The sequence below is a fragment of the Lycorma delicatula genome, chromosome 3 (genome assembly GCF_047948215.1).
Source record: "Lycorma delicatula isolate Av1 chromosome 3, ASM4794821v1, whole genome shotgun sequence".
Taxonomy (NCBI): Eukaryota; Metazoa; Arthropoda; class Insecta; order Hemiptera; family Fulgoridae; genus Lycorma; species Lycorma delicatula.
This window is the reverse complement of record NC_134457.1, coordinates 37,357,746-37,381,987: the sequence shown is the minus strand read 5'-3', so window position 1 is coordinate 37,381,987 and position 24,242 is coordinate 37,357,746. Positions and strand designations below refer to the sequence as shown.

At 30.1% G+C, this 24,242-nt stretch overlaps 2 protein-coding genes across 4 annotated transcripts in view; one reads left to right on the top strand and one right to left on the bottom strand.

The window, feature by feature from the left end:
- The window catches only part of amx (TM2 domain-containing protein 3 almondex), a 54,584-nt gene that overhangs the window by 27,082 nt on the left and 3,260 nt on the right, over nt 1-24,242 (bottom strand). The window lies entirely within an intron of this gene.
- On the top strand, nt 56-22,547 carry Mesh1 (Metazoan SpoT homolog-1). 2 transcript variants are annotated; one of them, XM_075359666.1, is made up of 4 exons: nt 56-190; nt 7,923-8,075; nt 10,574-10,773; nt 22,219-22,547. In XM_075359666.1, the coding sequence occupies exons 2-4, from the start codon at nt 7,925-7,927 to the stop codon at nt 22,444-22,446; spliced, it is 579 nt and encodes a 192-aa protein (XP_075215781.1). In that variant the 5' UTR covers nt 56-190; nt 7,923-7,924; the 3' UTR covers nt 22,447-22,547. The 2 variants fall into 2 exon arrangements, with proteins under 2 accessions (XP_075215781.1, XP_075215782.1); XM_075359667.1 differs by lacking the exon at nt 56-190 and adding an exon at nt 1,503-1,577.

The following is a 24,242-nucleotide window of genomic DNA, read 5'->3' as shown; positions in this document are numbered from 1 at the left end:
GCGATGTATTTCATTACGTAATTCCTTCTCGATTCTTCATAAAAATAAAATAATTACATTATAACAGTGCTGTCAATTGTAAATGTCCGGTATGCGCGAAGTTCGCTACCTGTAGTGGAAGTGCCCGTATATTTGAACTGCTACAAAACTAGAAAGAGAATTTGTAGAAACAAGCATTTATGTCCAACTGGTAAGAGTCAAGTATATAATTTAACAGTTTACTTAACATCCTATTCGAATTATCAGTATGGATAACCGCAGTCCATATTTAGCGCTAGATTGACTATAATTTTTGCTTACATTTTTTAGATTCCAGTTTTCATCAAATCTGTAAAACTTGACTTTTTCATATTAATGTATTGATTTATTTGCTGTAGGAAGCTAGTGCTGTTTTAAATCAAGGCCTTATTAGTTTTTCCCGACTCATTACCCCTGATGATTACTATTTTTTTTTTTTTTTGGGATAGGTATGAGCTATTTAACTTTGTTTTATAAAAAAAGTAATAGGTTCTAGTTTTTCATATGTTAAATTAACTTTTGAGGTTATTTACTGATCGTAATTAAAAGTTTTGGAAATGTGTTTAAGAAATTTTACAAAAGCAAATATTACTTATAACTTATGTTTGCTTGCAGTTTATTCAAGGTTTATTTTCTTTTTAATATCCTTAGTGAACCAATTTAATCTTTTTACTGACCTAGTTGAAAGTATTTATTATTAATATTAATTACATACTTTCTGAGAGTTACATTACCCAGTGAATGATGGCGAACAGAGATGAACAACAACTGATATAAGTTGTATGTCGTGGTACTGGAAGAAATGATTGAACTGCATCATTTTTTCTTTTAGATTGTCAGTATAATAAATAATTATTAAGTACTATTATTGATTGTGTTCTTCATTGCAAAAGAAATGTATGCTCAGTATAAAGCACAAGATTCTTAGCAGTGCATCAGTGATCACTACAAAGCTGTAGTAAAGAAAAACTTTGAAAGTGAATCTTGTAATATCTTTTGAATCTTACACATTACTGTTATGATTAATCTTGTGTTGCTGCTATTGCTTATCAAAAAGTAATGGTTATTATAACCAATAAAAAGTTTGATTACATATACAGTTCTATACATGTTTTACAGATATTATTTGACCATTTCATTTTTTCCGTGACTAGAAAAGCATATGCACTATCTAAAATGTTTATAAAGTTTGATATTATCATTTAGGCATATTAATTAATTTTAATTTAAAAATAAATAAAAAAATGAATTTGAATTCAAAGCATAACTATTGAATTACTCAAGTACAAAAAGTGAATTTTTAAAATGCTACTGGATACATGCATTTGTTTCTGTTATTACAATTTACTTATAAGTGTTGATAAAAATGTTTGTTTTGTTATCAAGAAGAATTTAATCTCTAATGCATTATGTAAATATTGTATTTCATTTTAATGTAATTAAATTGATTAAATGATTTATTTGCATTTGATGATAATGATTATGTAACAGTTAATATATATATTATATTAACCCTATAGAACGTTATTTGGCATACAATTGCCTGTGATTTTATTCAGGTAATAATTATCATTGTTAGTTTTTTATATTACCAGTTTTCTGTGGAGCGTGCTTGTTGAATATTGAATATTAATTATGTTATCCTGTTTATAATAATGTTAGTTAGCTATAAGTTTGGGTTGTAAGCATTTGTTGCAACTATTCTAGTGTTTGTTTTATGTGGCATTGTTATTCTCATTTTCTTTTTTATTGTTATGGTATGTGCCACGTTTCATGTCACATTAAAAAATTATGTCTTATGAATTAAATAACTCATTAAACAGTCTGTACAATTATTAACTGGTTGTGGGACCAATATTATGAAAAAATAAAGAGTAAAAAGTCTGTTTATTCAAAAGCTTGTGAAAATTGTTAAGTGTAAAGAGGTTACTTATATATCGGGCCTTAGTGCAAATAAATATTAAGACTAATATCACTGCCAGTAACAGTTATGGATACAGAAAGAGAGCTTTTAAGATTTACAAAATTACAAGATGCTGAAAATTTGAATTTATGGAAATTTCAGATGGTGATTATGTTGAAAACATAACGCATTTAACATGTCTAGTAGTCAGCTATATAAGTCTGAAGGTCTTACTAATTCAGCAACAAACAAACAAAGGGAACAATATGTTGAAAAGGTAAAAGTTTTTGAATTAACTGATAGTCAAGTACAAAGAGTGATAATTACAATTTTGGAGCAAATTATGTACATTTAATGAATTGTCAAACTGCTAAAGAAATGTGGGGATAAATCAGTATCTGTATATGAAGACAAAAAAGAAGCAAATTTACATGTTTTGTAATTGAAATAGCATAGTTTAGTAAAACATCCTACAGATAATATTCATACTCATACCTCATGAATTCAAGACTTAGCTCATTGTTTGTAGGTTATAGGAAATAATGTAGATGAAAAGTAAATTATTTCAAAAATTCTACTGACATTACTGAAAAACTGTAACCATTTCTATAGCTCATGGGAGTCAACCAGTAGTGTAGATCGTACATTGTCGAATTTAATTTCAAGGTAATAATGAAGAATCTAAGAGTCGATGATGACAGTAAACTAGAAAATACTGCCTTAACCTCAAAAGCATTTGAAAGAGAAGGCTCATTAAATCAACAAAAACAAAATCTTGAAATCCTGTAAACTGCCATATTTGTAAAAATCCAGGACATTGTGGACGTGAATGCTGGTTTAACAAAGATAATAAAAAGCATAAAAATAATACTAGTTTCAGTAATGAGATTAATGTACATGGTACAGGATTATTGTGCCAAGCTTTAGCAACTGTTTTACATGTTAGTAAATATACGTATGATTGGTATCAAGATTTAGGAGCCACTGATTGTATGACTTATAGAAAAGACGGGTTTATTAATTATCGTCCATCAGAGCCATTTATTTGGGTACGAGTTGGTGAAGGTACGTACATAAAAGGCTATGGAAAAGGTGACATCAACAAAATTCTTACGTATAATTGTGAAAAGTGGTGCGCTTATCATCTTGTGAGTGTACTGTATGTACCAGATTTAAAATATAGCTTGTTATCTACTGAGGTGGCAATAGATAAAAGTCTCAAAGAATCGGCAAATAAGTTTGGAAGCAAATTTAGAAAGAATGGATGCATCATTGCTATGGGCCAGAGAGTAAACAAGCTTTTTATCATTCAGTTAAAGTTCTGATACCGAATAATTATTCAAATGTAAACAATCATAAATCTCAAATTGGTGCTAATGCTTATATCGGTGATACACTAAATACGTGGCATCAATGACTTGTTCATCAAATTGTACAATTTTAAAGTCAATCCTTGATTGTTTTAATATAAAAACTGCAGCTAGAGAAGAAAGATTTTGCTATGCATATGTCGTTGGAAAGGCTCATCAACTGCCTTTCCCATGAATTTGATGTACTACCAGTAGAATAAGTGAGATTATTCATGCTGACCTGTGTGATCCAATTCAAGAAAAATCCATGGGAGGTGCGAGATGTATTATTACTAAAAGATGATTATTCCCACTTTAGGAAAGTTTATTTTCTGGCCAATAAGTATGAAGTTAGTAGTTGCATAGAATTTGTAAATGGCAAAAAAACATAGCCCTGGAGGCATAAAGTATTTCAGAACTGAGAACGGCCTCGAATTAGTAAATAATGAAGTTTCAATGATCTTGAAGAAACATGGTATCAACATATTTTATTATAGTTATTTTTCTCTGAGTATTGTATCCGTAAAATTGCATGATTATATTGTTTATATCAAGTTTAACTGATAGAGTGAAACTTTTTTTTTCGTTGGAGGTTGAGAAACCATTTATAGGCACCATGCAGTCTCGAACCCCATAGTAATGTGGGACACTCCCTTGCAGACCTACCCACAAAAACCCCTCCCTCCTCTACAAATGTGGGATGCTGGTCCATCTTACGGCATTATCACAGCACCCCATGCGTCTTATTTCCATCCTCGCCTTTATTACTGACCCCGCGGAATCTTAGACCCCGCGATGAGTTCAGTAATCTTTATTACCGAACTCATCGGAATCAGCATTTTTTCTTTTTGATAGGGCGAACCTGCTGGTAGATGTATTGCCATTACTTTAGGATAGAAATTATATATGCATTCTTACAATTCTTCTCATAATATATCTTATTCAAATTTTTAAAAAAACATTTCAGTGGAGATGTTTTTCAAATAGGTTTTCCTTTATAAACCTCATTATAATAGATATTTTTTTAAGTAACCAGCTGTCATAAAGCTGGTTATGTTAAAAAGGAAGGTAAAAATATTGAAACACTGAAAAATATATTAAGTAAAACAATTAAAATTTTTATGAATTTTTATCCTAATTAGAAAGGTTTAATTTTGTTCTCAATACATATTATATTATATATATATATATATATATATATATATATATATATATATATAGAGAGAGAGAGAGAGAGAGAGAGAGAGAGAGAGAGAGTGGGAGTGGATAAGAAGAAGGAAGATAGATAGATACATGCACAATAAAAAATAAATTTACGGCTGTAGAAATCACTTAGGGAAATTAAATCAATAAATGAAATTGTTAAGGGAGAATTAAAAACAAGAATCTAATCATTAAACAGGAGAATTATTACTCTTCTAGGATTCAGAGCATTAATAGGACTTAGTGATTCAGTGATAACTGTGGTCAACCAATTTCCCACTGTCAGATATCAATTGATTACTTTCAGTATGATTATTATTGTTAGAAATAGGATAGAAAATATACTTAACTAAAAAATGATGATTTCTTATACATTTAATTTATTAACTTATTAAGTACCAATTTGTTTAATTTATTACGTGATTACAAAATATGAAAAGTCACAATTTTTATTTATTTCTAAAGGTTTTAAATGCTGAATTATTCGCTAAATTGAATAATTTAATTATGCGTTTAAAAAAAACTATTATTAATCGTGACAAACGGTGTTCAAAATTTTAATTACTCAACACTATATAACTTAATTAGGTCAAGCGGGAATTTAGCTCATCCATTAATATCTGATGTCATGAGGTAATGATCAAGAATCTTGATTAAATGGTAGAAGTTACACTTCTGATAGGAAATTTTGAGAAATAAAATTAATTTTTATTAATTACAAGTAACTTAAAAAATTTTTAATTGGAAAATTATTTCATTTAAGTGATAAAATACGTGTAAGTATAATAAATATATTTACATATAGTAATTACTTTCCCGTCTAGATAGCGCTATATCTCTAGAAGAGAAAGTATTGTAATCGGTCCAATTTGTGCATATGCAGTTTTCACCGGATCTTGACATTTTGTCCGTAAGGAACCCAAAAAATAAAAAAACCAGATGGAAATTTTCCGGAAGTTAATGTTCGGTTTTGGCTTCTAAATCACCTTATTTCTCCAAAAATACTGGACCAATTTTGACCAAATTTGGCAAGATTATGTCTATATATATATATATATATATATATATATATATATATATATATGGGAAATTGATGCCATTAAATTTTTCAACTCAAAAGGTCAAGGGGGAGGAGGCTGTAGAGCAAGGTCACCCTAATTATCTTAATATAAAAAAAAATATATAAGATGAAGAAGAAAAAGATGACAACAAAACAATAGAACAGCAGCAGCATACACTTGTATTGGGAAATAATAATGAAAGTGTAAATAATCAAGAAATGAATACGAGAAGGCTAAGAGATCCATCACTCATCAAGCCCCTGAAATGGTTACAAAATTTCATTCTTGTAGCTGAAGGCTGGGAACCAAAGAATTATCAAGATGCCACAAATGATAAGATATCTAAATGGAGACAAGCCATGCAAGATGAATGGATTCAATGTATAAAAACAAAGTTTGGAAACTTTGTTTAGAAACTCCACCCAAAGGAGTTAATATATTAACTTGCCTAATATATTAGGCAACCGTTGGGTGTATAAGATCAAGAAAGATAGCCAAAACAATATTCTACGATATAAAGCAAGACTAGTTGCAAAAGGCAGCTATCGATTACTCTGAAACCTTTCCTGATGTAAGGTTTGAGTCTATATGTGTCGCACTAAACATAGCATGTTAATAATTGCATATATTGTTTAGAGTTGTTTAATTCATAAGAGATAATTTATTAATGTGACTAAACATGGTTCATGCCATAGAAGAAAAAGAACATAACAATGCCACATAAAACAAACAATATAATAGCTGTAGCAGATGCTTGCAATCCATACTATCAACATCTCATATAACATTATCAATAAAAATACAACATAATTAATATTCAGTGATATTAAATTAATATTCACGGTGGCAAATGATGGGACAGAGTCCCCATAAACAGGGTTCAACTCGGTTTAAATTTTCATAGACGTATTGGCTTTCAATTGCAAGTATTAAATCGTGGCACGATATTCAATTTTTTCCATTTTTACAAAAACACTGACAATGACTTACTCAAACGATTTTCAAACTACAACTAAGCATCCAGAATAGATGAAATTTTAGCCAGTACCTTTCAATGCATGCACAAATACATTCCCTAACTTTTGTTGGCAAGTGTTGCCATCTTCATGTTAGGCTCAAAACTTTTCAAACAACCCTCGTATGTATGTATCTTGCATAACAAAAATGATTAGTCGTAGGATGTTGAAATTTTGCATTTAGGACTATTGTAACATCTAGTTATGCATCTCCTATTGTAATTGCAATGGACTGAACCAAAAGTGGCCAGAAAAGCCCAAAATCAAAAACATTTTGATTTTAGACTTTTTCTTAACTGCAGTAGTAAGCCCTCATTGAGAACGATATATCATAAGTGGTACTTATTTTCATTGGTTCCAGAGTTATAGCCAAATAAAATTTTAATTAATGAAATATTTGGTTGATACAAGGGGAAAGCACATCGGTTCAAATCAGACTTCATCTCCCTTTTTTTTAATTTAAATATATTGATCTATTAATAACTATTAACCTCTGATTGTAAAAAAATTACAATAAAAAGAAAAAAAATCAGAAGTTATTAATGAAATAAAAATTTATGCACTTTTCATTTTAAAAAAATGTTATATGTAATTTAATAGGTGTACAAGGAAGTCAGGTGGTGTCCACACCTGATTTTTCTTGCATATAATCATTTGATTGATCATCTACCCTTTTATATTGCTATGATTTAAATTCCAAAAGATTTTTTACTAATTATTTTGTAAAAAGAGCTATTTTCTAAACTTATTAAGTGAATCTTTTTATCATTCTACCCAAATCTCATTTCTTTGTGGGTTTTAATTCATGCTTGACATATATAATATATATGATTACTTTAGTAATATTTATATTATTCAAAAGACAGAAGATCCTTAACTGCTGTGTAACTAATTTCTTAGTGTTCTGTATTCTAAAAAAATTTAATTTCTATCTCCTAAGTTTTACTTTCCTTCTTTATTCTTATTAATAAGAAACAAAGTAAAATTTAATACTGGCAGTAATCACAACTGCAATTACTACAGATAATTTTGTCTTTTTTTGTTGTGGGTTTAATAAATAGATTATATTTTTTATTATTACACATACTATTCCTAACAACCTTGTATTTGCATTGATATTAAAAAATAAAATGCATGCAAATGTAAAAATATTACAAAATACATGCAATGTAGTAAACAAGCAGCCCTTTACCAGATCAGTTAGGTTAAATATTCAATATCTGATTTTACTGTGTACAATAACAAATGATCATTTTTTAGTTTGACAACTTTCAAATGATATTGCGTTATATTCTCATAGCGTTTGTTTTCTACAAATAATCAATAATAAAAGGCTTGTTAATTATTGTTTCTGTTTTATTTTGTTTTTCAGAAATGGCTACTGGGAAATCTGCAAATTTTGGAGCTAAAAATCAGGCTGCTGATACACTATTAATTTTAAGATGTGCAAATTTTGCTGCTGTCAAGCACAAAGATCAGAGAAGAAAGAATGCTGATAAAACACCTTATATAAATCATCCAATTGGTAAATACTTAAACCTTTTTTGTAGAAGTGATTAATTAATACTTTACTCTTCCATTTATTCCTTAGAAATACAGAATTAGATAACTGCTGAAGTATGCTCCTTTTTATGATGAGCTAAATACATTGACCAGATATTATATTTCATAGCAGTTGAAAGGTTGGCTTTATACTGTAATTTTAGCCAGCTTTACTTTAAGGTTAATTTTTTTGTGACATTGTTGTTCCCCCCCTTTAGTAGTTAAGGGAAGTGGGAGTAGACATTGTCTGATCTGATTTTAATGAAGTATGAAAAACCAAAGTAGTTTACAGCATATGCCATTTTCTCTAAACCATTGAAATTCATCAAGCAATTATCGGTTAAAAAAATTGGTCGAAGGAGTTTTCATAAATATGACGTGTTCAAAAATTTTATTTCTTTCCTTACGGCTTTGTTATCCCTTTGCTCCCTACAAATTAGTTCATTCTGCTAGCAGTGCACTAGTTTAAATGTTATATATATATATATATATAAAACATTTCTTCTAATTTAGAAATATTTCCTGGAAGCCATTTTTGGGATGACTTTGTAGCCCTCATAATATTTTTCTTAATGATTTGAAAATGATTTCCTTTCAAGGTTGACTTACTTTGGAAACAAGGAAAAGTCTGATAGGTCCAAGTACAGAGAGATAAGTGGGATGGAATAGGTTAGTTGTCTCATGTTTTCCCAAATAATTGTTGCAAATAAGGAGTGATGTGAGAGTTGGCATGTTATCTTAGTGTAACATTCAACTCTGGTTTTTGCACAGCTCAGCCTCCTCCTGCATATAACATCAAAGAGGCCTCTAATATCTTAAATCCTGTAATAGAACTCCTTGCTTACTGTCAGATGAATTGGTATAATTTCATAATGGCCTTTACAATAAAAAAAGAATGATCATTATCACCTTGATGTTTCAGTGATTCATGAAGGATTTTTATGGCAAGGATGATCCTTTTTCCATTGTTTATTTGCCATTAGTTTTGAAAACATAGCCATAAACTCATTCCTTATATCTAATTTTATATTTTTCAGAAAGTTTTTATTGACATTAGCATGATCAAGCTGTTCTTAACTCATGTTAACATGGCTCTTTTTTCTATCGTCAATCACTGAACACAGTACAAAATTCTTCTCTTAAAATGTGTGGCTTGATCCTATGCTTATGTCCACTTCCTCAGCATCATCTTGGATCTTCAGTCTGCCCATTTTAAAATGAGAACCATTTGAAGCAGCTGTAACATTTTTATTAGACTTAAATTAAAATTTAGCAAACTTTTTCTTTAAAATCTGTTTTCATTTTGTTAAAAATCTGATGAAAGATTATTGCAGATATTTACTTCAGCTGCAGTAGTTTGATGACTAACAATGGTACATGTTGCAGCAATTAATAGACTTGTGTTTCCAGTTCTTGTCACCAGCCAATGCCACTTGTCAATTGTTGCTTGTCGCTTGAACTAGGATGGGATTCGCATGCACTGGCTAGGATGCTGATACAAATATTTGGTCTTTTTATTTGGTCAGTATTTTATTTGTTATGTATATATATTACAAATAAAATACTGACAAAGATTATATATATATATATATATATATATATATATATATGTATATATAATTAATCAGAAATATTAATAAAAGAAATTAATATTGATTCAGTAAGGATTTAGTAAATCATTAAGTTTCAATAAAAAAAAAAGTTTGGTATTGTGAAACTCCAAACTGAATTCCACCATAAAAAATCTTATGGTTTTTATGATTCCTGTTTCCTCTATTAAAAGAAAGTAACTTAATTTTTGATTTATGTGCTGACATGACAACATTGATTAGAGAAACTTTGCAGTAAATATTGACTTCTTTTCCTGTAATCAAGTTTTATTTAATTACTTTTGTTAATTTTTTAATTCTTTATTGGTGTTTCATGCTTTTCATTTATATATGTGCTTCATTTTTATTTACTTTTGTAAGTAAAAATTAATAGAAGATATATAAATGTTGTAATAAAACCCTAATCTGTAACTATTTTAATTGTCCAAGATAATTAAAAAAAGTTGAGTATATAGAGAGACAAATGTGCATCTTAGTAACAGAATAAGTGAACCAAAAGATTTAAGTTTTACTTTCAAAATATATTAACTATTGGTCTATATTCTTGTTCAGGAGATTTAATGACATATTCTTTGTCAGTAACAAAACAAATATAATAAATGATTAAAAATTAAAATCCATCTTTTCAGTTAGAATTTCACACTTAATTTGCTGGTAAGGTGGATTTTAATAATTTATTAAAATATATCAGCGGTAACCATGTTTGAGAAATTGACAAATATAATATCTTTATCAATAAATGAATTTGAATGTACATTAATTTTAAATTTCATTTGTTTCATTATTTATTGAGGTAATTAGATTTCATTAGTACTGGATAATAATCATTTTTATACTGGTATCAACACTTATTAAAATAAAATTTTAATAGGTGTGGCAAATATATTATCAGAAGAAGGTGGAATTACTGATCCAGATGTAATATGTGCTGCATTGTTACATGACACAGTAGAAGATACAAACACTACATTTGAAGAATTAAAAACACATTTTGGATCAAGAATTACAAATATTGTTGCTGAGTGCACTGATGATAAAAGTTTACCATCTGACGAAAGAAAACAATTACAGGTGATTACTTTTTCTTATCAAAGTAATTTAAGAAAAATTTAATTTCACTGTTAATAGTGGAAACATGGTTGGGACACTTTTAAGCTAACATTGGTGAGGTAATAATTACTGTTGGGTTAACCAAGGAGCCATCCATTCATTGAGACATTTTAACTTGTCTTAGCTTAATTTAAATTAGGAACCCTTCTTTTAAAAACCCAGTGGTGCTTTTTACCCTCCACAAAAAATAATAAAGAAATTTCTAGGAACTATTTTAGTAGTTATTATTCAATTAAAATTTTTGTCAATTTCTGTAAAACTTAGATCAAAATACTTTTTTCATAGTTTTACATCATTTCTTTTAAGAACTTATTGAAGTTTCTATAAGTATTCTATAATTAATTGAAGGAAATTTGATTAGTATTTCAGTTAGTGCAAATCACTAAGAGACTTGAAGCTTCAAACCTGTCAAAATTTCAGGATATTAAGTGCTAACTTGAAATGCAAATACGTATGAATGAAAAATAAATTAAATGATTAAACAATTCATTTAAATGTGATTCAGTATTAACATTTATTTATCTATTGCTTTTTTTTTTTAATATAAGACTTCTTGTTAAATGTTTTTATTAGTAAAGTCATAAACATTTTTTTTTATTATGAAAGTTGGAAGCATGTATTGTAATTTGCTTGATTAAACTGAGTGTGTAGAACTACATTTCTTGAAAAGCATTTTTATTATCAGGTATGATTTATTGTTTGTAATAATCAAAAACATGCGAGAGAATAAATATGCTTACCACATGAAATTGAGGTTGTTGGTGTCATTGTTATTGTTAAAACTGCCCATCCTCATTTATGAAATTTCTAATTAATACTGTTCCATATGTTGTTGGGCTGCTTATATATTTCTTTGATTTTTTATTTTGTCGCCTCTTTTGTTACCGATACGATAACTTTGTGAAGTGGGAAGGTGAGTGCATTATTTGCATTTTTCAAGCTTTATATATTATTAGTCAATGAAAAAAAATTGTAGAGGTTTTGATATGACTATTGTTGTGTCAAACAATTTACTGATTTAGGTAATTGCTATTACTTTAAATATATACTAAAACGTTTTCTATTTAACCTATCAATTGGTCAGGTGGTTAGTACTACTGCCAATCAACTGTAATTACTGATGCGCTGAAGTGCCCTAGCTCAGATCAAAGTTAAGATATAGTTACTTTTAAGCTTGTTTCAATATATTTTTTAACTATTTTACTATTATGTTTAATTTGATGTTGTTGTCCTGTGATTGGACAGTATAAATTGTAACTGGGCTTACACCATGATATGAGTAGTACAAGAGGTGTTCAGATCAGTTTTGGACTATTAATTTTTAATTAATATAGAACACACTTATGATAGTAAAAAATACTTTTATTTCTTGATGTAATCCCCTGATACATTTTTATATTTATCCCAGCATTTCACTAGTGCCTGGATACCCGCATTGTAGAAAGGTTTGTCATTACGTCGAAAACAAGGTAGAACTGACTGCTTCATCTCATTGTTGCTGTTGAAATGCGTGCCTCCCAGGTACAGTTTCAAGGGACTGAACAGGTGAAACACTGGAAGCAAGTTCTGAACTGTATGGTAGATGTGGCAAAAACTGCTAGCCAAGATCTTGTAGCGTGCATGTTGTGTGGTGCATTGCCCTGCAGAAAGGTACATTGTCCTTTAGTGATCGCACAAGGCTGTTTTAGTACCGAGAATTGTGCACATCTTGAAGAACTTTGCAGTAGTGTTCACTGTTAATATGGACTCCACAGGGTAGAAAATTGATGTGAATGACGCCATTTTTATCTCAAAAAACTGAGGCCATAACTTTGGTGGCTTCGAATCACTTTGACCAGAACCCATCAGTCACTGATGGGTTCTGCCTTCTTTAAAACATTTGCACCACTCAAATATTTTACTGCGACTGAGTCTCATCATCGTACTGTGCAAAGAGTCACAAATAAATCTCATCAGGTTTTATGCCTTCATTCACGAGAAATTCCATCCATGATATTCATTGTTTCTTCTAAATCTTTTTTACTCTTAGCTAGAATTACTGTATCATCAGCAAATTGTAGCATCTTTATTTTTTCACCTTGCACTGTTACTCTCGATGTAAATTGTTCTTTAGCATTATTAACTGTTAGTTTTGTGTAAAGATTAAAAAGTAACAGGGATAGGGAACATTCTTGTCTTATTCCCTTTTTTATTACAGCTTCTTACTTATGTTCTTCAATTATTACTGTTGCAGTTTGGTTCCAGTAAATGTTAGCAATTGTTCTTCTATCTCTATATTTGAACTCATTACATTATCAAATGCCTTTTCTAAGTCTATAAATACTATATATGATGGTTTGTTTTTCTTTTATCTTCCTTCTACTATTAATCAGCACTAAAATTTCTTCCCTTTTCTCTATACTTTTCGTGAAACCAAATTGCTCTTCTCCTTATACCTCTTCCACTCTCCTCTCAATTCTGTACAGAATTCTAGTTAAGACTTTTTATGCATTAGTAGTTAAGCTAATTGTTCTGTATTCTTCACATTTATGTGCTCCTGCTTTCTTTGGTATTATGACAATAACATATAATAACGTTTTGAAGTCTGACAGAACTTCCCCCTTTTTCATAATTATTACATACCAGTTTGTGTAATCTATCAATCGCTTCCTCACCTGCACTGTGCAATAAGTCTGCAGGTATCCCATTTATCCCAGGAGTCTGCTATTCAAATCTTTTAATGCTCTATTAAATTTAGATCTCAGTATTGTATCCCCTTTTCAACTTCCTCTTCTTCCTCTACAACACCAGTTTCTAATTAATTTCCTCCATATAACTCTTCAATATATTTCACTCACCTATCAACCTTTTCTTTCATATTATAAATCATTGTACCATCGTTATTTAACACATTATTAGATTTTAATTTATGTACCACAAAGTTCTCCTTAACTTTTCCTATATGCTCTGTCTACTTTACCAATGATCATTTCTCTTTCCACTTCTGAACACTTTTCTTTAATCCACTCTTCTTGCAAATTTGCACTTTCTGTTTATAGTATTTCTTAATCATCAATAGTTCTTTTACCTTCTTCATCACTAGCATTCTTATACTTTCTGCGTTCATCCATCAGCAATATATCCTCTGATATCCAAGGTTTTCTACCAGTTCTCTTTGTTCTGCCTAAGTATGCTTCTGTTGATTTAATAATTTCCTTTTTAACATTCTCCCATTCTTCTTCTATATTTCCTATCTTATCGTTTTTTACTCAGACCTCTTGCGATGTTCTCCTCAAAAATCTTCTTTACCTCCTCTTCCTCAAGCTTCTATAACTCCCACTGATTCATCTGACACCTTTTCTTCAGGTTTTAAACCTCTTTCGTTCTTTTACTCAGCTTGTATTCACTCACAATATTTCCTTTCTTGCCTTTTCCAATGCTTGCATTCCATTCTCCAACTATTATTAAATTTTCACCCCCTTTTATGTGTTTAACTGCTTTGTTAATTTCTTCATATACACACTGTACCTCATCATCATTATGGCCACTTATAGGCATATAGACGTTAACAGTCGTTGTCGGCTTAGGTTTTAATTGAATTTTTATTATAATAATTCTATCATTAAGCTTTTTGAAATACTCTACTCTCTTCCCTGTCTTCTTGTTCATTACAGAACCTACTTCTGCCTGCCCTTTATTTGACACTGAGTTAATTATTCTCAAAATCACCTGACCGATAGTCGTTTTCCTCTTACCACCAAACCTCACTAATTCCTACATCTACATTTAACCTATCCATTTCCTTCTTTAAATTTTCTAACCTACCAACCTTTTTTAGACTTCTAACATTCCACACTCCAATTCGTAGAATGTTATTTTTTAATTTTCTCCTTACCCCTTCCTCAATAGTCTCCTCCTGGAGATCCAAACAGGAGACTAGTTTAGCTATGGAATATTTTACCAAGGGAGGCACCTCCATCTTTGTTACATGAAAATACAGAGGTACATTTTCTTAGAAAAAAAAACCATAGTTTTCCATTGCTTTCAGCAGCACAGTACTATTGTATAATGTTGATATGATAATTTAAGTCTTCTTGAACTACATCCTAAACAACTACTGAAAGAGCTGCTGTCCTCTTTCAGGAATCATTCCTTAGTCTGGCTCTCAACAGATACCTCTCTGATTTGGTTGCACCTTCAGTCCAGCTATTCTGTACTACTGAGCACTCAAGCCCTCTCACCATGAGCAAGGTCTCATGATTCATACAGAGAAAAATGTGTTAGTGATAATATAATTTGAATATTTTTATATTAAAAGATTTGTATTCTTTTTCAATAATTTTAAAACTTAATAATTTTTTAAAACTTAAATGAATAGTCAGCTTTCTTTTAGTTTGGGTATATAAGTTGCAGTAACAAAACTTCTTTAGTATTGTTTAATTGTTAATTGTGCATTGATGTTTTTTACAGTTTTTTATGATTTCTTTAAAATTAAGTATGACTGAACTTTCTGCAAACGTATTGTTATTATCAAATTTAATCAAATTCTATTCTTTGAATATTGTAACCTTAATGATGTGGTTGTCATACTAAACAAGGTATGACTTTTCACTGCATATGGTTTTCATTTTTTATTTGTCTAATTCTGTTGTGGGTGTATTTGTAGTATGTTTTATTCTGGATTGTGTTGTTTCAGCTACCTATTTATGTATTTTTACAATGGCATTAGAACAGTCTATTTCACTAAGTCCGTGTGAACTTATCAGTGTTAATGAAACAGCCCTAAATCTTTTTAATTCTATCAATCTATGATTTGGCTAACAAAAGAAGACATCTGAGTTTAAGTCATTATAGTTTTGAAACTAGTAGTTAAAAAACCCATATCATGAAGGTACCAAATTAAAGTCTGTTCTCTTTTACATTATTTTATTAGCGACTCATTTAAACAGTAAATAATGGATAATTGATGTTTTCAGAAAAATCTAGGAAAACACAGGTTTTATGCCTTTTTTGAGATATTTGCAATTTCTGAACACTATTAATTTGTCAAAATAATTCTGTAAAGTATGTAATTTAATATTTATTAAAATAAAGATATTTACTTTTATTGTTGTTAAATTTCAGTAATTATTCGAGCAATAGTGGGGGGGAAAGGTGTAAAAATATTTAACCTTCAGTGAAATGATCTATTTTAGATTGAAATGATTTTAAGTTAAAAATCAAGTTTAAATAATAAAAAGTTTTAATAAGGAAATTAAAAAATCTTTTATGTCTATAAATTTATGATTCTTGTTAAGAAAATCATTAAAAGTTATAAATTTTTGTTTAGATTTTGAGGATTGTTATTGTGAGAAAATCATGTACATTCTTTGAACGTGAATGTGTAATGTTTAGCCCAATACTGATAGTGTTAAATCTTCAAAAAACTTTATCTCCTATATAATCATAAAATACCCTTCAAAATGACTAAGTGTTACTATATTGCTTTAGAAGTGACGATAAACTAAAGAAACATATGCACTCAACGTTAATTCAGTGGATATTAATAAATCCATAATGGATGCGCTTACCATACCTCTGGGATTAGCCTGGACAGTCCTGGTTTTTTAGTACTGTTCGGGATTGCAAAAATATCTGGGGTTTGAGAATTTTATGACTGGCGAGGATTTTTTTAATTTTACACTTATATGTTTGACATCACATTTTTAAACATTCTCTTACAGCCATGCATCTCTCAGCCGACCTTGGAGCAAGCGCTAATGTCGATTTTGACATAGGCATGGCTATCAATCTTGGCACAAATTTTTACTTAGTCATTTGGCAACACAACAGGGGCAATGTGTTTATGTTGTTTTCATGTATGAAGTAACTCGTCTACATGTTTTTGATCATTTTATCTCTTTTCGTTTTTTGTCTCATCGTTTAGCAATGGACAAAAGAAAATGTGTGTTCAATATTAATATGCAACAGGAATACAAATTTTTGAAATTGTATAATGACAGTAACAATGAATGTATTTATTGCACACTAAGTACTGGAGAATTTTCTGTTGCACATAAATGAAAGGGTGATGTTGAAGACCACATGAAAACAGCTAAACATAGGAGTACTATTAATGCTACTGCTTCAGCAAACATAAGAGATATTTTTAAAGCCAAAGACGAGAATAACAATAACAGTGATCTGGAGTGTGCTGCTAAAGAAGCTACATTTTCATAGCACTCTGCTTGACACAAAATCAGGTTCAAAAACATCAGACTGCACATCTAAACAGGTTAAAAAGTTATATGACCCAAAATTTTCATCTGCTAGAACCAAAACCGAGACAATTACTGTTAATGTTATTTCACCACTTACATTTGATAATATGTTGTGTTCTTTGGAAAACATTAATTATGTAACAGTAATGATGGATAGTTCAAACAGAAGTGAAATAAAACTTGTTCTGATTGTTGTAAGATATTTCAGTCTGGAGGAGGGAATTCAAGATAAACTTTTAAATTTCGATGAAGTATCAGGTGAAACTGCTCAAATTTTGACTCTGTATCTTTTGCAAAGATGGTACACCAATATATAATACGAAAGGTAAAGTCGATAGATGGGTGGAATATATTGAAGAGTTATACAGAGGAAATGAATTAGAAAATGGTGTTATAGAGGAAGAAGAGGAAGTTGAGGAGGATGAAATGGGAGAAGCAATACTGAGATCTGAATTTAAGAGAGCATTAAAAGATTTAAATGGCAGAAAGGCTCCTGGAATAGACGGAATACCTGTAGAATTACTGCGCAGTGCAGGTGAGGAAGCGATTGATAGATTATACAAACTGGTGTGTAATATTTATGAAAAAGGGGAATTTTTGTCAGACTTCAAAAAATGTGTTATAGTAATGATACCAGAGAAAGCAGGGGCAGATAAATGTGAAAATACAGAACAATTAGTTTAACTAGTCATGCATCAAAAATCTTAACTAGAATTCTATAAGAAGAATTGAGAGGAGAGTGGAGGAAGTGTTAGGAGAAGACCAATTTGGTTTCAGGAAAAGTATAGGGACAAGGGAAGCAATTTTAGGCCTCAGATTAATAGTAGAAGGAAGATTAAAGAAAAACAAACCAACATACTTGGCGTTTATAGACCTAGAAAAGGCATTCGATAACGTAGACTGGAATAAAATGTTCAGCATTTCAAAAAAATTAGGGTTCAAATACAGAATAGAAGAACAATTGCTAACATGTACAGGAACCAAACAGCAACAGTAACAATTGAAGAACATAAGAAAGAAGCCGTAATAAGAAAGGGAGTCAGACAAGGATGTTCCCTATCTCCGTTACTTTTTAATCTTTACATGGAACTAGCAGTTAATGATGTTAAAGAACAATTTAGATTCGGAGTAACAGTACAAGGTGAAAAGATAAAGATGCTACGATTTGCTGATGATATAGTAATTCTAGCAGAGAGTAAAAAGGATTTAGAAGAAACAATGAACGGCATAGATGAAGTCCTACACAAGAACTATCGCATGAAAATAAACAAGAACAAAACAAAAGTAATGAAATGTAGTAGAAATAACAAAGATGGACCACTGAATGTGAAAATAGGAGGAGAAAAGATTATGGAGGTAGAAGAATTTTGTTATTTGGGAAGTAGAATTACTAAAGATGGACAAAGCAGGAGCGATATAAAATGCCGAATAGCACAAGCGAAACGAGCCTTCAGTAAGAAATATAATTTGTTTACATCAAAAATTAATTTAAATGTCAGGAAAAGATTTTTGAAAGTATATGTTTGGAGTGTCGCTTTATATGGAAGTGAAACTTGGACGATCGGAGTATCTGAGAAGAAAAGATTAGAAGCTTTTGAAATGTGGTGCTATAGGAGAATGTTAAAAATCAGATGGGTGGATAAAGTGACAAATGAAGAGGTATTGCGGCAAATAGATGAAGATAGAAGCATTTGGAAAAATATAGTTAAAAGAAGAAACAGACTTATAGGCCACATACTAAGGCATCCTGGAATAGTTGCTTTAATATTGGAAGGACAGGTAGAAGGAAAAAATTGTGTAGGCAGGCCATGTTGGAATATGTAAAACAAATTGTTAGGGATGTAGGATGTAGAGGGTATAATGAAATGAAACAACTAGCACTAGATAGGGAATCTTGGGGAGCTGCGTTAAACCAGTCAAATGACTGAAGACAAAAAAAAAATCTTTTGCAGTGTGTGAAAAAATACAAACTTAAAGAAAAGTTAGTTTGTTATACTGTTGATAACAAACAGTAATTTTGATGGTGTGAAGAGAAAGGGAAATGAAAATGTGTTCAGAAAAGTTCAAAGTGATTTAGAAAGACAGATTTTAGGAATTGGTTGTTCAGCCCACATTTTTCACAATTCAATACAAACATCATGTGATTCTCTATCCCTGGACATAGAAGTTATTTTTATAAAAATTTATAAATATTTTCTCATATATGCAGTAAGAGTAACGAAACTTATAACTTCTGTGAATTTGTGGAAACAGATTGCATAAAAGTATCCAGTTGAAAGAGTTTTTTCAATTACGGGGAACATTTGGTTTGCAGAAAAGGGTAGACTTTCAGTATCCTACTGTTAAACATCTGCTAAATGTTAAAAAGTAATTTGAAAAATATGTCCTGTGTTGGACCCAAAAAAATGTTGTAAGCCTAATGATGTTAATATCAACAGCATAGAACATGTTATGTAATGTATACCTTAACATAACCTCAAAAGTTAATGTTTACAATTATAATTTAGAAAGTTATTTTTACTATAGGAGTAAATATTTTAATCCTAAGTACAAGTACTAAGTAATCTGTGTGTAAATAATGACTGTGGTATCCAATAAATACTCTCAACTTAATCATGGACTACCAATAATATCTAACTTTCTTTGATATTAGCTAGCCCAGGAATACTGTTTTCTTCAAGAATAAAATAATGAAATTGGTACTCTATGTATAACAACAACAGCAAGGTCTGATATTTATCAACCTTTTAGAATATTGAGTACCAGTTTCATTGTTTTATTCTTGAAGAATATTCTAAAAGGTTGATAAATATCGAACCTTGCTGTTGTTGTTATACATCATTGAAATTGAATACAAAAAATAAGAAAAAATAACTATTTATACTTTTTTCTCAGCATCTAATGTTAATTATTTAACAATTGAAATGGCCTATACTGTATTCTGTAGCTTCTAGAGTGAAGAATAAACAAACATTGCATTTGTATGAATGAATCTATCATAATTCTGCTGAGTCACGTCATGTGCATCATTACAGATTCACAATGCGGTCATATCTATACACAACTCTATATAATCATTACTCATATTTAGTCACTATATAATTATTCATATAATATATAAGTAGTCTTGTAAAAAAATATTTATATAATGTTATGTCTTCTCAGTTCTATTAAAATCCTTGATCTTTTCATATTTATTACTATTTTGTTCTCCTGTTCCATTATTGTGTTTCTGTTAATTATTTATTTAGTCAATGTTATTTAAAGTTAATATAATGCAATTTTTAAAATTTCACTAGAATGTGAATGTAGTGTTTTTCTAGATTTCTCTGTATGACTTGAGTTATACGATTATTTTGACACCATATCTGATACTGATTTAGCGGATGAAAGTATACAAATATTGTTGTTCCCTATGAAAACAGGCTGTGAAAAAAGACCTTAAGTCATGTAGAAAAACGCATCATTTTAAATGCGTACTAAAGCGAATTACAGAGTAATCCAACAGTGTTGATTTCAGATGTCTTAATGAAACTGCTATCATAAGTGGAAGTTGTGCTGCTTCAGTGTACAGTGTGATTCGGGAGTATAAATTTACTAATAAATTACAGTCTCCTAAAAAAAACAAAACCCCGCAGATCAATTGAAGAAAGAGTTGGTGGATTCAATAAAAACATGATTCATAAAAAAGTATATGAATTTTATCTTCGAAACAAATTGCTTACAGTAGACAAAGTGTTACAAGTTGTTTTATAAATTGTTAAAAAGTATGAAGTTTAAATACAAAAAATAGGGCTGGGAAAGTGCTTTAACTGATAGGGATGATATAATTATATGGTGAAGACATTACCTCATTGAAATAAAGAAAATGAGGCAAGAAGGGTGTGGAATATATTGTATGGATGAAACTTGGGTTAACAAAGGCCACAGGAAAAGTTTTGTTTGGAAAAATAAAGATGTGAACTTATCAAAAGAATCCTTTCTGTGTGGCTTATTAACTGGTAATAAGGCTTCATTGGGTAGAGGTAAGCATCTCATAATTATGCATATTGGGAGTGATACTGGGAATGTCAATGGTGGTCTCTGGATTTTTGAATCTAAATCTACAGGAGATCGTAATGAGCTGAACTTTTGAGAAATGGTTTAGCGATGTGTTACCTCTTCTCTAAGTAATTCGGTTATTGTCTTAGACAATGCCCCTTATAATTCATGTAAAAAGGAAAATTCCAGCTGTGTCTTGGGAAAAAATTATATCAAAATGTGGCTAGTTCAAAAAAAGTGATTTTTCAAGAGGATGAACTTAAGATCCAATTATTGCAAAGGATTTAAAGGATTAAAGGATATTAAAAGTAATTTTAATGTGTATAAAATTGACGAGTTAGCAAAATCCAATGATAAAACCGTGCTTTGAGATTACCTTCCTATCTTTCTGAATTCAACCCAATTGAGTTAATTTAGGACAAATCAAAAGTTACGTAGCATCAGAAAATATTACTATTAAAATATCTGATATTAAAAATTTATGTTAAAACAGGCCAGTAGGAATGGAAAAACTGTAACACATAATGGATGCTGTTGAACCATATCATTTGGAATTGGATAATATAATAGAAAACAAAATTGAGCCTCTTATTGTATCTCTTAATATCATCATCTGATTGGATTTTTCACAATTAGATAATGAAAACTGAATTGAATTTTTTGATCATAACTCTTAAAAAACTCAAGGAAACTATGTAACAATAAGCAATTTTAATAAATAAAATACTCAGGCATTATCATGTACTGAACAAGGTAAGAAATATTTATTGATCATTTAACATTTCTTAATTTATTTAAATTTAAAATATATGTATAATATTTATAAGATATAATAGCATGTGGTTACTGAATATTAATGTCACGTAGTTTCTTTTGTATGCATTAGGATTTACAGGAGATGCTTGTGAATTGACCTCCTGAACAATCATATGAACATCCTATTTACTTGAACCTTCTAAGCTAAATGAGTTAGGTATAGCTTTAAATTTTAATTAAACATTTTTTGTTCACAGTTTTCAGATGTTTTATTCTATCCAGTGTATTTCAGTAACAGTTTAACATATTTTTGTTTTGTTATTGTACTTAACAGTAAAAATAATTATTGTATTTCTTTTTCTGGGTACTGATTGTTAATGCAAGCGGTTCAAGTCATGAAGCTAAACTGGTTAAATTGGCAGATAAACTCTACAATTTGCGAGATTTAACCAATGAACCTCCTGTTGGTTGGTCAGAAGAAAAGAGAGCTAATTACTATGTTTGGGCACAGAAAGTAATTGAAGGTTTGAAAGGTACAAATGATGCATTAGAAAGAAAATTGGATGTAATATTCAGTGAAAAAGGATTGAAACCATAAAATACTGCTTAATCTTCATTTGTTGAAAAATTAAAAATTGTTTATACTTTTTTCAACATGTATTGTTTTATAATTGAAAATAATTAAATTTTAATTATTTAGTTATTGTATTTTTATTTTTTTTAAAAATATAATCACCTCAAACTTGAAAATAATAATACGCTCATTGTCTAATGATAATCAGATACCAATATACCAATCAATTAGATACAATCAATTACAAACTTCTTGCTATTTAAAATAGTTTTATTTTGTAATTGCTGTGAATGATAAAACTGCTTACAGAGAAACCCATATTTATACTGAAAAATGGGGATTATACTACTTGAAAATATAGGACAAATTAATTCACATGCAGTCTGATAATAAAATAAAATAATGATAAAAATACCGTAGACACAGAACAATTAAATATTTATTACCTTATTTTATTGCAAGTATATTGATATACCAAGTGGCTTTACCCAACTGTCACTGAAATGACTTCTGCGAGTCTTCTTTTTATATGACCTCAAAACATTCTTTGGTATCATCAGTATCATTAAAAAGACATCTTTTAATGGTAAATATCAACTTGAATATTTGCTTAGAGACAAATATAAAGAATAGGGAGGATTATTAAGCAGACATTTGTCCTGAATTTTGCCAAGAATTCCTAGTGAGACTATTTTCTGGTGGCTGGTGCATTAACATGAAGAAGGAACCACCTTTAGAAAGAACCAACCAATTTTTTAAAGTTTCTTTAGATGGCTTATACTCTACTTCGTGCTTTCCCTTCTATGTTCTCTATAGGGTTCATTTTAGTGTAGCATCCAGCAATAGTCTTCCAACATTGTAGTTGTCCATTTTCCTTGATACTTCCTTTCCATTTTTTTCATGTCCTGATGAAATCTCTTCCCCATCTCTTCGTTAATGGCACCCAGATTTTCAGGAAAATAATCCAAATGTGAATTTAGGAAGTGAACCTTCAAGCTCGTGGAACAGCCTAAATTTTTATACTTCTGCAGCATGTTCTCAATGATTGATTTGAAGTTTCGATCCTTCTTATTGCTCAGAAACTCGGTTAATACATCTTTAAAGGCCTCCAGGTTTCTTTTTCTGCAACTTCCATTTGTTTCTCAAAATTACCATCTTTGGGACGTTTTGTAATATTTGGACCAGTAATAGCACTTTTTTTTAGTTTTGCGGTTGATAAGACTGGAAATTAGTCACAGATGCATTTAAAACATTTACCTTCTTTTGGTAAGGCTTTGACAAAGTGCTTCATCAAGCCTAACTTGCAGAGGTGGAAGGAGAACTTTATTCAGATCAATGAGAGCTTTTCGAAGAACATTTTTGGTTCCAGGTTCTAATGAAGCTCTTTTTGGCCAATCTTTTCTTACCCATTGATTTTCTCCATCTCTGCTATCCCATTCTCACAAAAACAAGGAGACTGTGTGTATTCTCCTTGCTGTCCTAGGAGCATCGATATTATTTTGAGATCACTGCACGTAATCCACTTGTAATTGTTGTATTTAATTTTATCAAGAATTAATTCCAAATTATCATAACCCTCCTTTAAATGTTCAGAATGTTTGATGGATATGTATACCTGAATCAGAAAAATGAGGTGCTGCTGCTAGCAGGTTCTTCTCTTTAAGCCTTGAATCAAGCACTTCTGAATTTTTTTTGGTCATATTTATGTTTCAAACCAAATTGTTTAGTGCAGACTGTTAATAAAGCTCTGATGTACAACTATCTCTGGGTTCATACTCCTTTTTGTTATCTTTATTTAAATCACTTCTGGAACCATCTAT

What these genes read in the sequence shown, in the direction of transcription:
- Mesh1 (XM_075359666.1), top strand. Translation starts at nt 7,925, where the DNA reads ATGGCTACTGGGAAATCTGCAAATTTTGGAGCTAAAAATCAGGCTGCT. An exon ending in TTATATAAATCATCCAATTG is followed by an intron (nt 8,076 to 10,573) that starts GTAAATACTTAA and finishes AAATTTTAATAG; the next exon opens with GTGTGGCAAATATATTATCA. An exon ending in ACGAAAGAAAACAATTACAG is followed by an intron (nt 10,774 to 22,218) that starts GTGATTACTTTT and finishes TTCTGGGTACTG; the next exon opens with ATTGTTAATGCAAGCGGTTC.